The following is a 13,100-nucleotide window of genomic DNA, read 5'->3' on the forward strand; positions in this document are numbered from 1 at the left end:
TAATGAATTTCCCTACAAGTATCAGACATTTAATTTGTAATTTTATATAATTACTATCCACACTTATATGTATGTATAAATTTATATATATTTTCATTTTGAAAAAATATTATTTATCAAAACCTGCATTCAAATCAATACAATATACCCATCATGTATGCTCAATTTATTAGCAATCTGTTAAAATGGAGTATGTGCCTTGAAGTCTAGGTGTGATACATGTGTTATATAATATAAATGTATATATATGCATGTACAATGTACAGGTATGATATATACAAATTATGATACACACGTACAAGGCACATGATAATGTAAGCTTTTTGAGACCAGGAATGGTTTCATTTTTGTCTTTTTATCTGCAAAACCTAATATAGTGCCTTGCACATAGTAGACAATAAGTGCTTAGGAAATTGAACTGGATTGGTAGTATTTTGTTCACATAATTGATGATTATTACCTAGTTCTTCTAATCTACATCAACTGCTAGATTCTGAAATGCTCATTACACTTTTTTGGTACTTCCCTGTAGTAAACCACTCTGAGGTCAGTCAAATTTTGCTACAATAATTAATTCATATTTATTAAACATTTAACAGAATTTTCTCTTTGAAAAATTTAGGGAAAAAACTTTAGAAGTTGAGAAAAAAAATTTTAAGAAAAAAATAATTTCTTTGCAATTCTTTGCCTTCACTCTTGTCTAGTAGAGACAATAATATATTTTACATGGATGATAAACAGGCTTTTGAGAATTACAAAATACTATGAGATCAGATAAGGTAAATCCCTAAGAGTTGAACAATAAATAATCAAATCATATTTCTATAGTGCTTACAAGGTTCACAAAACATTTTTCCTTGTGAGGTAGATAGTAAAAATATTATCTTCATTTTGTATACAAAGACATTGAAACTTAAGTGAAAGCTTCACAGAAGAGATGCTCATGTGAGCTGAAGTAGAACTGGGAATGGAGGTTGTTACCGATAAAGGGAACAAAGGGAGAAGAACCAAAAGTTGGAATCCCTATCTTGCCTGTAATACCCTGACTGGTACAGAAATTTTCATTTTCTTGGTTTTTCTGAAGTAGGATAATTTTCCCCTCCTTAGGTAGCTACTACCATTCCCAGGGGCTTATCATATTTGTGTCGAATTTTAGTGCAGTTCTTCTTTAATGTTAACCTTGCTGCAGCTCAGATTTTCTGAACTCAAGTGATCCCCTAGCTTCAGTTTCTTCATGCATCAGGTAGAAAAGTATGCACCACTAAATAAATGCTTTTTCTGTCTTTCCTGCTTGCATCGCTCAATATTGCAATAGAAAGTCCCTATATCAAACCATGACAAATTCTCCCTCTCTTTCTCTCACTTTCACTCTCTGTATCTCTCTGTTTCTCTATCTCTGTCTCTCTGTTTCTCTCTGTCTCTGTCTCTTTTTCTGTATATAGATAAATGGATATACAAAAGATACCTTTTTTACAAGAAGAGGTTACTGACAAAATGAAGTGATAAACACCAGGAGTGGTAAATATGAAATAGATTCAGGAGAGCAGTAGAAACAATATTAGAGTTAGCAAGAAAAGGGGTTTAACAATAGAAAAGATAAGTTTCCTAGTGGAACTCACAATTCAGGAGAAAGGGAATACTTCATGAGGTGGGAATAGGCCATTGGCTGGCAGACTAAATTCACAGAGGACTTTAGCAGACTAACTCCAAAAGAGGCTAGCAAGGAAAGGAGCTTACATCATTGACTCGTGGATTAACACTAAAAGGGATTTAGTACCCTAAAAGAGATAGTTATAACAAGGAGAAAAGACACCATGAGGCAATGGAGGAGATAAGGGTTAGAAGAAAGAGACTGTGAAGCAGGAAACTGTAACAGGATAAAATGATATTTTAGCCAAATTCAATATATTTCAACAAATATTGAATACTGTTTAAGGCACTAACTTATCTGATCTTCTCTAGGCCTACAATTCTGATTGTTTATTACCCATGCTCAAAATCTCAAACTTATCCTTGACTCTTCCTTCCCCCTCACACATTGAAATAGTTACCAAATTCTTTTATTTCTAATTGAATTTTTATCTCTTACTTTTTTCATTTATTAGTTGAGAATCTCATCAACCTATTATCTGGAGTATTCTATTGACTTCCCAAAAGGTCTCTCAGCATTTAGTCTTTGTCCTCTCCAGTCCATCCAGTATACTTCTACTAGATTAATCTTTTTAAAAATCACAATACCTCCCCACCTACAAACATTCAATGAGTCCATCATTGCTTACTATCTAGTCACTAGGAATAGTGAGATTGCCAAGCAACAGCAAAGGCCCTACTGTAATTATGTGTCATAAATGTTATTATAGATGAAATCATTTCATTTCATATAATGATTCTCAGGAATGGCATCCAAGTATTTGGGTGATAGGAAAAATGCAGATTAAAAGTTCAGCAGTTTGGAAAGACAGGAATGCTGGGAAAGGTTGTTAAGGAACAGTTCAGTTCCCTGAGAGCCTCCACAGCTGTGGATCATAGCATCTGAAGGAGTTGCAGGGCAACCTTTGCTGACACTGGTGTTGCTTGTGGATGGGAACGAGATAAATTGGAGGCAGAGGGAAGAGGAGAGATGTCAGACAACACAATTGCCACTCAGTCAGAGAGGTCAGAGGACAGCAACTGCCTTTTAGTCTCCTTGTATCATCCTCTCACAAGAGGAGATCAACAAGGGTTAGATCTCCAAGCAGCCACTGTCAGGTGGCCCCCATGTATTTCAGCAGCTCTCCCGTGTATTCCAACAAGAGATCATTTGTATATGGCATCTAAAGCTATAAACTTATAATTTAATGAAGTTATTTTATTTGATGACTTCCAAAAACATCATGAGGTAGATACTATTTCTGTTTTATAGATAAGGAAATTGAAACACATGAGACTTGTTCATGTTCAAATAACTACTAAATCAGGATGGATTTGACCAGATCTCGCCAGAGTTAATGTCTAGGCTTTTTTCAGTTATACCATGCAGCTTTTTTAGGATGGTGGCTAGTGACTTATTACTATGGTAAATGGTGGGTGATGGAAAGGATAAATAGATTTTAAAAAGTTAGAGCAGGGTCAAAGATCATAATAAAGTCAAAAGAAGAAATTTATTATTAGTGAAGAATGAGAGTTGGACACATTGCAGGTTATGGCTGTATGTGTTACCTCAAATGTAGGGATCTTAGAGGTAATAAATCTCCTCAAGGACTAAACTGATCTTCCAATAACTAGTCATTTATTCCTTATTTTACTTTGTATTACCTTGTGTACCTGCCATATAGCTCCTTTCCAATAGAATGTAAACTCCTTATTTTTTATAAGAATGCCCAGAACATGTTCAGAGATGGCAGATGATCAAATTTGTCCAGAATATAGAATAAATATTCTCTAAGATTATTTGTAGAATGGTTGGAGCTCTTCATTGGTAGAGAGAATTTCTTCACTTGAGTTTTCTGTGCCAATGAAGTCACAGATCCCAACCTCTACTCTTATCCTCATTCCATCTAAAACAAAATAGACTACTTAAGGAGGAATATGAAATAATTTTCACTTCCATTCTATGCCTCTCCTATGCAATATATATATATATATCATCTTTTATTTGAAAATCAACACTATTATCCACTAGTAGCATCTTCTCATTCTTGCCTTAATTTCCAGAATGCTCTTCCTTATTTTCAGTGACTTTACTTAAGATAAAGTTTAAACACTTAAGATAAAGTTTTTCACCCAATATGCTGCCATCACTCTACGTGATTTTAGTATCTGCATAGTCAGCACTTAATAGATTTTTTTTTTTTGAGTGAGATTGGTCATATTTCCATATCCTGAGTTTTGTTTTTTTCATACTTATTATTTGAGATGTCAACACTCATAAGATGCCTTTTAAAAAGCATCTACTATCCCAATAAAGTAACATTTATGATATACTAGAGCAGAGAGCCAAATGATGGGAGACTTGTAAGCCATTTTGTTCTTGCTAGATATATGTTTAATATCTAAAAAAGAAAACACTTTAAAGGCTTCTCAGTGAATGTAGGGTCAAATCCTTTCATTTTATAAGTGAAGAAGATAATTTTCCTTGTGGATTTAGAACTCTGACCTATATCCCAGGATTTGTTTACTTTCAATGCATTTCTCCCTTGCCAGTTCTAAAAGATAGAGTAGTCAAAGTTTGACTAGAAATTATGCCCAACAGTAGAATGTGTGTAGGTCGAGTGTCTAATTTTACTGATTGAAAATGGCAGTGGGAGTTTCATAATGTCAGTAAGTAAAGTGGATTTATCAGAACAACATTCTGAGTAGATTCAATTTTGTGAACTTACTGCCCCGTATTTAATAGTATCATAGATTAGAACCAGAATTGACCATAGTTCACCAAGTCCATCTCTCTCATTGCACAGATCAGGAGACTGAGGCCCAGAGAAAACAAATGACCTGCTCTGGATACACAACAGTATCAAACTAAGGTCTTCTTGATTCCACAGCCACAGTTGCCCTAATACATCACACTGCTTCTGAAATTTAACTGTGTATATTTGGGTACCAGTAAATGAATTACAGGTTTGGAAGGGAGTTCATCTAACCCTTTCATTTTACACATGAAGAAATTGGGACCCTTAGGGGTTAAGTAACTTTGCTGAAGATCATGCAGATAGAAGTATTTGAAACTCTTGTGTCTGTCTCTAGAGCTAATGTTCCTTCCATTAGAGTACTTTATAAACTATTTCTGTTTTAGTGAAGCATGGTATATTTCTTCACTTATGTCACCAAGATATTTACATTGCAAAGAGTAGATAAGAATGAGACCAGCTTTTTGAGATAATTTCTAACAGGTGAGCCAATTTTGGTTCAGGTCCATTGTGAACTGAGAAAAGGGAGGATAGGGATCTGGTGTGATGCACAAAGTAACTTTAACCCTTAGTTTTCCCTGTTATGTCCATAGTACCACAGCAGAAGGAAGAAAAGGTACATAATTCCTACTCATCCCCTCCCTCAACCCTAGGAGACTACACAGAATATTCATGCATGAAATCACTGAAGGCTACTGTTGTCAAATCACATGGAATCAGCTACATATAACTATGCATCTTCATTTAAAGGGGCAAGCAGAATCAGCTGTGGATTGATTACTGGAGTATTTGAATTTAGAATTGAGGTTTTTAAGGAGGAATGCAGTATTTAAAAGGGAGGATAATAATGAAGACCATTGATACTAAAACATATTGTTGAAGAAGACAATAGAACTTTCTTTTAATGTCTAAAAAAGGAAATCACATGCTTATTCATACAGAATGAGAGTAGTCCTGTTTATAGCCATGAATTGATGTCACTTTCCAGGTCCTCTATGATTTCATTCTAAGTTTTCACCAAAAGCATTCATTTTCATTTTTAAAGAAGCAAATTTTAGATAACTAGCCACCATATTTCAGATTTCTGGCATTTGAGTTGAATTTGCTTCACAATACTTTCCTGGTTTTTGTTTTTTGTTTTTTTGTTTTTTCACAGCAAACCAAAGAGAGAGTAAAGCTGTTGATACAGCTGGCTGATGGCTTTTGTGAAAAGGGGCATGCCCATGCAGCAGAGATTAAAAAATGTGTCACTGCTGTGGATAAAAGGTACAGAGATTTCTCTCTGCGGATGGAAAAATATAGGACTTCTTTGGAAAAGGCTCTGGGGATCTCATCAGATTCCAATAAATCGGTAAGTTTACCTATGCGGACTGAATAAATCAAGTATATTCTACTTAATGACCCCTTTTCTGGTTAAATAACCCAGCTCATCTTCTCTTTTCCCCCAACTCTACTGGGCTCCCCTTTTTTCACAGAGTAAAAGCCTTCAGTTGGATATAATCCCAGCCAGTGTCCCAGGATCAGAAGTCAAACTGCGAGATGCTGCTCATGAACTTAATGAAGAAAAGCGAAAATCTGCTCGTAGAAAAGAGTAAGGCATTTGCATATTTAACCTTAGCCCTTCATACAGAGAATGAAGCTTGTTATCTGACTAATATATATGTGTTCTGAAATCAGGTGCCACAGTTTTCTTTGATTTTTCACCATCATTCTACCTATCTTTTTACCTGGTTCAGAAATAGTATAATTTTCCCTCTCACTTGTCTATCCCCTTTTGAGTTGGGTGTTGACAACTCTTTTTTTGGTTAATTTGAAACTATTATATTACAACTTAGCTGTAGAATTAAGCTATTCAAACAAGGATAAATTATAGGCATAAAGTTCAAAGGGTTGACCTTTTAGAAACTGAATAATATCAAATTTTTAAAAAATAGAATTTCGCCTCCAATTTTCCTTAATAATTTTAGTCTTACATCTTTATTTTTCTCTGAAGTGATAGGTGAAATCTCCTACAGATCTGTCTTTCCTTGCTGGACATAAACACACACACAGAATCTTTTCAAATTTGAATTTGTCATATAATATATGTCATATGTACCACATTGATGTTTAAACTATCAACAATGTTCTTTTTATTGATATTAGCAAAAGAGAAAAGACTATATTATATATCGTTACCTATTTATTTAAGTTATTTTGAGTAATATACCCTCTTGTTCACTTTAAGGTTTATAATGGCTGAATTAATTCAGACTGAAAAGGCTTATGTAAGAGACCTTCGGGAATGTATGGATGTAAGTTATTTTGTTATTTTTTGGTTTTGTTTTTGTTTGAATCAGTAACTTTTATTAATTTCAATCATTTAGATTCTTTAGAGACCTTATAAGCAATAATTCATGACTGACCCCTTCTGTGAAAGGTTTAAATTTGTTTGAGGGTTCAACAGACATGATACAGCATTAATTCTTTCATTCTGTTTATCACATGGCTGACTGGCTGACATCCTTTTTTTGCATAGAATTTTTGAGCCATTTCATGGAAATTTGACCAGTAATTATAATGGGTAAATAACATTAGGCAGTGGCTGTTATACCATATGATCACTTCTTATAGTATGATGCATATTAATTCTGATATTCTGATGCTACTACAGAAAGCTTCAGAGTGAGAGTTAATTGCCACCATCTTGAGTGGGAATACCAATTTAAGAACTGCTTTTAAAAATCTGGCCTTTTTAAAATTACCATCTTAACTTTTGTTTCTCTTTGCACATTAGTGATAAGTAATCATTTAAGTGTCAAAAATAGCTGCTTCTTGATAATGTGATCTTTGGATATAATCTATTTATTTCCCTCCCTTTCAGACATATCTGTGGGAAATGACCAGTGGTGTTGAGGAGATTCCACCTGGCATTGTAAATAAAGAACATATTATCTTCGGAAACATGCAGGAAATCTATGAGTTTCATAATAAGTAAGTGATTTTAATCTTTGAAAAGCATGTTATTTTTGAAATTAAGACACTTTCCTTAAAAAAACAGAAATTTTATCTGTGTTTAGCATTTATTTCTATAGCTTCTGTTTCACCTAAGTGACACATTACTAACTTCATAACAAATCCATAGCTTCAGATTAACTGCAGTTCATGCATTTGTTTTCACTGTGGTGGAAACTAGGGAAATATCTGAATAGAAAGCCCAGTAGCCTCCTTTTTTCTCAGTTAGCAACAATGACTGGTTAACCACTTTATTGGGTTGAAGTGGGAAATGCTATAGCTGGACCAAGCTCTCCATCAGTTTGACTGTCACTCATAATTTCCTTTTAGATAATAAGCATGAAGAAGCAGCTGATATGAGGGCTTTTTTTCCATCATTCTTCCTAGCTGAAAAAAGTGGATGTACTTCCTCTAAATGCCCTATGTGCCAAGCACTATATAATTGCAAGGCAGAAAATGTTACTAGTATATAGTAGTATAAGGATTCTGGAGGTAAAGGAGATAACATTTGTGGGGACCAACAAAGGTTTTATGAACTCCTTTATGAAGGAGTTTTGAACTGAACTTTTAAAATGGGTATTATGTCATCAGGCAGGTGCTGTAGAAGAGGACTGAAAGAAATAACATGATCAAAACTGAGGCAACAAAAAATACAGGATTTATTCAAGAAAGAATGAGTAGGATTGATTAGGTTATTGAGAGAGTAATGAAAGGTAAGGTTGAGGATAAAGTTTGGGCAAAAGTATGGATATTTTGAATACTCTGTTAATGCTTATAATTCAATAGGCATTTGAGCATTTTTTGCATACAGGAGTGAGGTAATCAATGCTAGACATAAGGAAGAAGAGAATTTATTAAGTACCTACTATGTGCCAGGCAGTGTGCTAAGCATTTTACAAATATTACTTCATTTAGTCCTTGCAACAAACCTGGTTTGTGTTCTTAATGTGTGCTGTTATAATCCTCATTTTACAATTGAGGAAACTGCTGTACACAAGGTAAAGAATTTATCCAGGGTCACACAGCTTGTACTATCAAGAGACAGCACTTGAACTCATGTCTTCCTGATTTGAGGTCCTCACCCCATACACTGTACAACTTTACTGTTTCTATAGAGTAATCAGGAAGTGGTGTGTAGAATCAAAAGGCAGGAGCAAAAATCAGAGGCAGAAGCTTAGAAGTCCAGGTTAAAGGTAAATAAGGAAAATTAAGGTTATTGAAATTGTAAGTCTAACACTTACTGTTAGTTTGGACATGTCTTATACCTTCTCTAAGCCGCATTTTGTTTTGTTTTTGTATCTGTAAAAAAAAGAATAATTCCACTTGCACCATCTGCTTCATAAGTGAACCTTAAAATGTTTTATGTCAGGAAAAAGCTTCTTGGTTATTAGAAACTTGACTGGGATGCTTTGGGAGCTCTTTGACCAGGTGAAGTTGAGATGAACATCTCTTTTAAGGTTTATCACCATGAGGTTAGCCATTAAATAAGAATGTTTTCTTCCCTTCCTTTCCTTCTTTCTTTCTTTTTCTTTTTTTCGATAGAATAATTCCTGAAACCATCTACAGAGGCATGGAAGGGTTGTGATTTGCACTGGAGGAGGGGCTGGTTAGCACATAGGTGAAATCCTGGATCTTTGGCACATCAAATTATTAAACTATCTTTTTCATAATTTTTTTTCTCTGCAGCATATTTTTAAAAGAGCTGGAAAAATATGAACAGTTACCAGAAGATGTTGGACATTGCTTCGTTACTTGGGTAATACAATCCAAGCCATTGTTGGGTCAGGAAAACCTAATGTTTGATGGGGTAGTGCAAAGGATTTTCATTGCTCTTTGATATCTGTTACTTTATCTACCCACCCATTGCTGAATATTGGATATAACTTATAAATGAATTCAGTGTCCCTCTCCTGAAATTACATTTTAAAAGCAAGGTATTTTTGAGGAAAAAATTGTTAACTTTATTTTTAATAGTTCAGTTAATGAAGCAGTGATTATTAGCAGGGTGAGTTTTTCTGATTTTAGAAGTGTTTTTGTTATTAAGCAGATTCTGTTATTCTTACTTAAGGCTTTTTTTTTTCTTGAACTCTTGCTTTTCACAAAATATTTGCTCATACTTTTCATTCTTACAGTTCAATAAAGGTTCTTACATAAAATGTTTTGTTTGTTTGTTTTTTTATAGGCAGACAAGTTTCAGATGTATGTCACATATTGTAAAAATAAGCCAGACTCTACTCAGCTAATACTAGAGCATGCAGGATCCTATTTTGATGTAAGTACAAGATCACTTTTTAAAAGTAGCATGCATACGATTGAAATTTTACTTGTAATTACACACCAAATTGACAACTAAACTTTATATGATATTTACATAAACAAATCCATGGTGGCAAACCCAAAGAGAAACAGATCTTTGCAGATTATCATTGACTTCTTTTTTGGGCATTCATTCATTCTGAACTTTGTGGCCCTATAAACCCTATCATGCTAGTGCTGTCCATGATGTTTTTCTTAGCAAACATATTAAGGTGGTTTGCCATTTCCTTCTCTAGTGACTTGAAAAACCACAAATTACCATTATCTATGTTGTGTTGTATTTTTATTTATTTGGATAAACATTTTTCAATTACATTTCAGTCTTATTCAATAAGCCCTTAGGAGTTGTGTAGATTGAGTTTGATATAAAGCATTTCAAGTTACAACTAAGCTATTTTGTAGTGATTTATATACTATTTTACATTTAAATATGAAATGTGATTTTAAAGGAAATTATTTAGCAATGATGAGTTAAATTTGTGTAAGTAAAATCTATCAGTCTAAAAGCATAAAATTTACTTATTTAGATAGCCATCGATAATTTTACACATTTTATTGAATTGAACCTACATGGTGGAAAATATGACACTACCTTCTTTATCTTCTTACTTTAAAGTGGAAATGTCCCTTGATTTTAAAAATAGCTCCTTTCTGCTTTGTTTTACTGTTGGCATCAATGGCCAAATATAGCACAAGATTACAAACCCTGCAAACTAGTCCCATAGAAAACTGCAGGTTTATTTCAGTTTCATAAACCTTGATGTCTTTGAAGCAAGGTAAAATAAGGTCTTTCTGTTTCAGGGGAAAAAAAAAAAACTTTGGGAAGATCATTGTGTATAAAAAGGCATGAAGTTTGATGACTTTCTCAAATTAGGTGACAAATTAGATGAAATTCAAGTTGTTAGCCAAAGGGTGCTACTGTGAATTAAAAGATAGACTCATTTGAATTCCTTTTAAATAACATCCATCTGATGTGCTACTCAAATGCCATATGAGAAGTTACACTATAGACAAGTGGAATTTACTATAATCATTATCTTTGTGCTTATACCAAGGAACATTGTAATACTTTCTCCTTAACCTCTCAGCTTTAAGATAGGATTCTTTTTTTTTTTCTCAAAGTATTTTATTTTTCCAAACACATGTAAAGATAGTTTTAAACAATATACTTTTGTATTCCAAAGACTTTTGTATTCCAAATTTTTCTCCCTCTTTTCTTTACCTCCCCAAGATAGCAAGCAATATAATATAGGTTATATATGTGCAATCCTTTTAAACATATTTCCATATTTGTCATGTTATGAAAGAAAAATCAGACCAGAAGGGCAAAAACATGAGAAAGAAAAAGCAAACAAAACAAAAAAGATAAAAATACTATACTTCGATCCACATTCAGTCTCCATAGTTCTCTCTCTAGATGTGGATGGCATTTTCCATCCCAAGTCAATCAGAATTGTCTTGCATCACAAGATGGGATTCTTAATCTTTAGGATCTTGACAGGATTTAAATGTGGACCTTCCAATAAACAGCTTCTTCATGTTCCTTCAGATGCTGTGAAATCTTAGTATTTTTACTATCTTTGCAGCTGATGGTAATACATTCTAAATCTACTAGAAGCTCTGTGCTATTTTTGTCTTTGTGTGAGAGCTTTAAAGTTTCACATGAACTGAAGTCTCTTCAAGACTGTATTGAACCCAAAGACACTGTGCACAAAGGAAGAGTTATTTCTAGAGGCTTAAGCTATGTTAACATATGGTACATTTAAAATTCAAAGAACAAAAATATTTAGAAGCTTCCATTATTCTTTGAATTTAAGAATAACTGAACTTATGAATGTATACATTAAAGATTTTATCAGTATCTTGTTAGAATTTTGAAAGAAACTTCTTAAAAGTAATTTTCTATTGTATCTCCCTTCTTTCCCTCAAATTCATTATTTTTTCCTTAGATTGTATGATAGGGGTTATACTGACCAATGAAGGATTTATAAAAAAGCTGTCAGTCAACAAGCATTTATCTTTGTGAGAAATGGTGTTAGCAGAATCATGTTTCATTTAGAATGGCAAGAACTAAATAAAAAGAAAAACATGAGAGTATTTTCTTTGTGGAGAGATACAATTCACTTGAGTCATATATCATAATTAATCCTAATTCCAAAAATCCCATTGAGCTTGATTTATAATAACTATGTTCTGTGATCAATGTTCATATCAGAGGAAGGATATTCAGTACGTGATTAAAATGTAAATGAATGCTCCATCCAGGTTTATATGAATAGTCATTAGACTGACTTATTTTAAAGATTCTTTTGAGGACATATTAACCATTAGACATTGCTACTCTTTTCTTTCTTCCCCTTCTTCCACCACCAACAAAAATGTACTTTATTCGAAAGAAAAATAAGTGGTATATTTTTTGTATAAATAATTTTTTGCATTTTGTTGAGGAACATTTGACCTTCCTAAAATAAGAAGTAACAGAGTAAGTAAAAATGGACTATGAATAGTGGATAGAACATTGGACTTGTAATCAGTAATCCTTTGGTCCACATGCCATCATTATAGTTGTGTGACCCTGGACAAATCACTTAACCAGTCTGTGCTTTAGATTCCTCATTTATAAAATACCCTCTACTTCATACCATTATGAGGATCATATAAGATAATGTATTGTAAAGCAATAACTCACTGAAATGTGAGATATTATTAAATAAGAGAAGGACCTAAATACTAGGAGTCCCAAATATTCCACTATTATTTGGTTTTATTTTTACATATATATATGATCTTGGATTAGATAATCTTGTTTCATAACTTTTCACACAAATCACTGAGTGTAGAACCAGGTAAAATGAAGGAATGAGATTAGGCAATCACTAAAATTCTTTCCAGGTTTAAGTTTCTCTGATTCTATAATGGAGTTGAAAAGAGGTATTTTCTTGAGTATTATAACCTTTCCCTAGGCTATTTACTATCACATGTTTTTAGGACATTTTTCAGAGAAGCAAAGTTGTTTTTTGGTTTTTGGTTTTGGTTTTAGAAACTTACTTCATAAGTGAGTTTTCATTTCAATAATAGACTTTTGTAAGACTTTTGTGTTCCAAATTTTTCTCCCTCTCTTCCTTATCTCTCTCCTCCCCAAGACAGCAAGCAATCTAATATAGGTTATATATGTACAATCCTATAACAAATTGTAAATAAACTAACAAAATCTCAAAAATGCACTCTTGATTCTTGAGAGCCACTGTGACAATGGTTTGAGAGCTGTCCTTAAAGTTAGGAAGGTAAATTCAAGTATCATCTCTGATATAGTCTAGTTGTAAGACCTTGCACAAACTCATGTAACATCTTACTGTTCACATGTCTCACTGGCCTCATGTGACTGACCACATCCCCTTAATCATG

At 33.4% G+C, this 13,100-nt stretch overlaps 1 protein-coding gene across 6 annotated transcripts in view; it reads left to right on the plus strand.

Moving 5' to 3' along the window:
- TRIO (trio Rho guanine nucleotide exchange factor) overlaps window positions 1-13,100 on the plus strand; it is a 276,800-nt gene that overhangs the window by 140,721 nt on the left and 122,979 nt on the right. For all 6 annotated transcript variants that reach the window (XM_031946133.1, XM_031946134.1, XM_031946135.1 and 3 more), the window contains 6 exons: window positions 5,542-5,736; window positions 5,861-5,976; window positions 6,613-6,679; window positions 7,249-7,358; window positions 9,066-9,135; window positions 9,562-9,651. In XM_031946133.1, the coding sequence (XP_031801993.1) occupies window positions 5,542-5,736; window positions 5,861-5,976; window positions 6,613-6,679; window positions 7,249-7,358; window positions 9,066-9,135; window positions 9,562-9,651 (648 nt within the window). The remainder of the gene's footprint in view (window positions 1-5,541; window positions 5,737-5,860; window positions 5,977-6,612; window positions 6,680-7,248; window positions 7,359-9,065; window positions 9,136-9,561; window positions 9,652-13,100) is intronic.

Source organism: Sarcophilus harrisii, chromosome 1 (assembly GCF_902635505.1).
Source record: "Sarcophilus harrisii chromosome 1, mSarHar1.11, whole genome shotgun sequence".
NCBI classification, from domain to species: domain Eukaryota; kingdom Metazoa; phylum Chordata; class Mammalia; order Dasyuromorphia; family Dasyuridae; genus Sarcophilus; species Sarcophilus harrisii.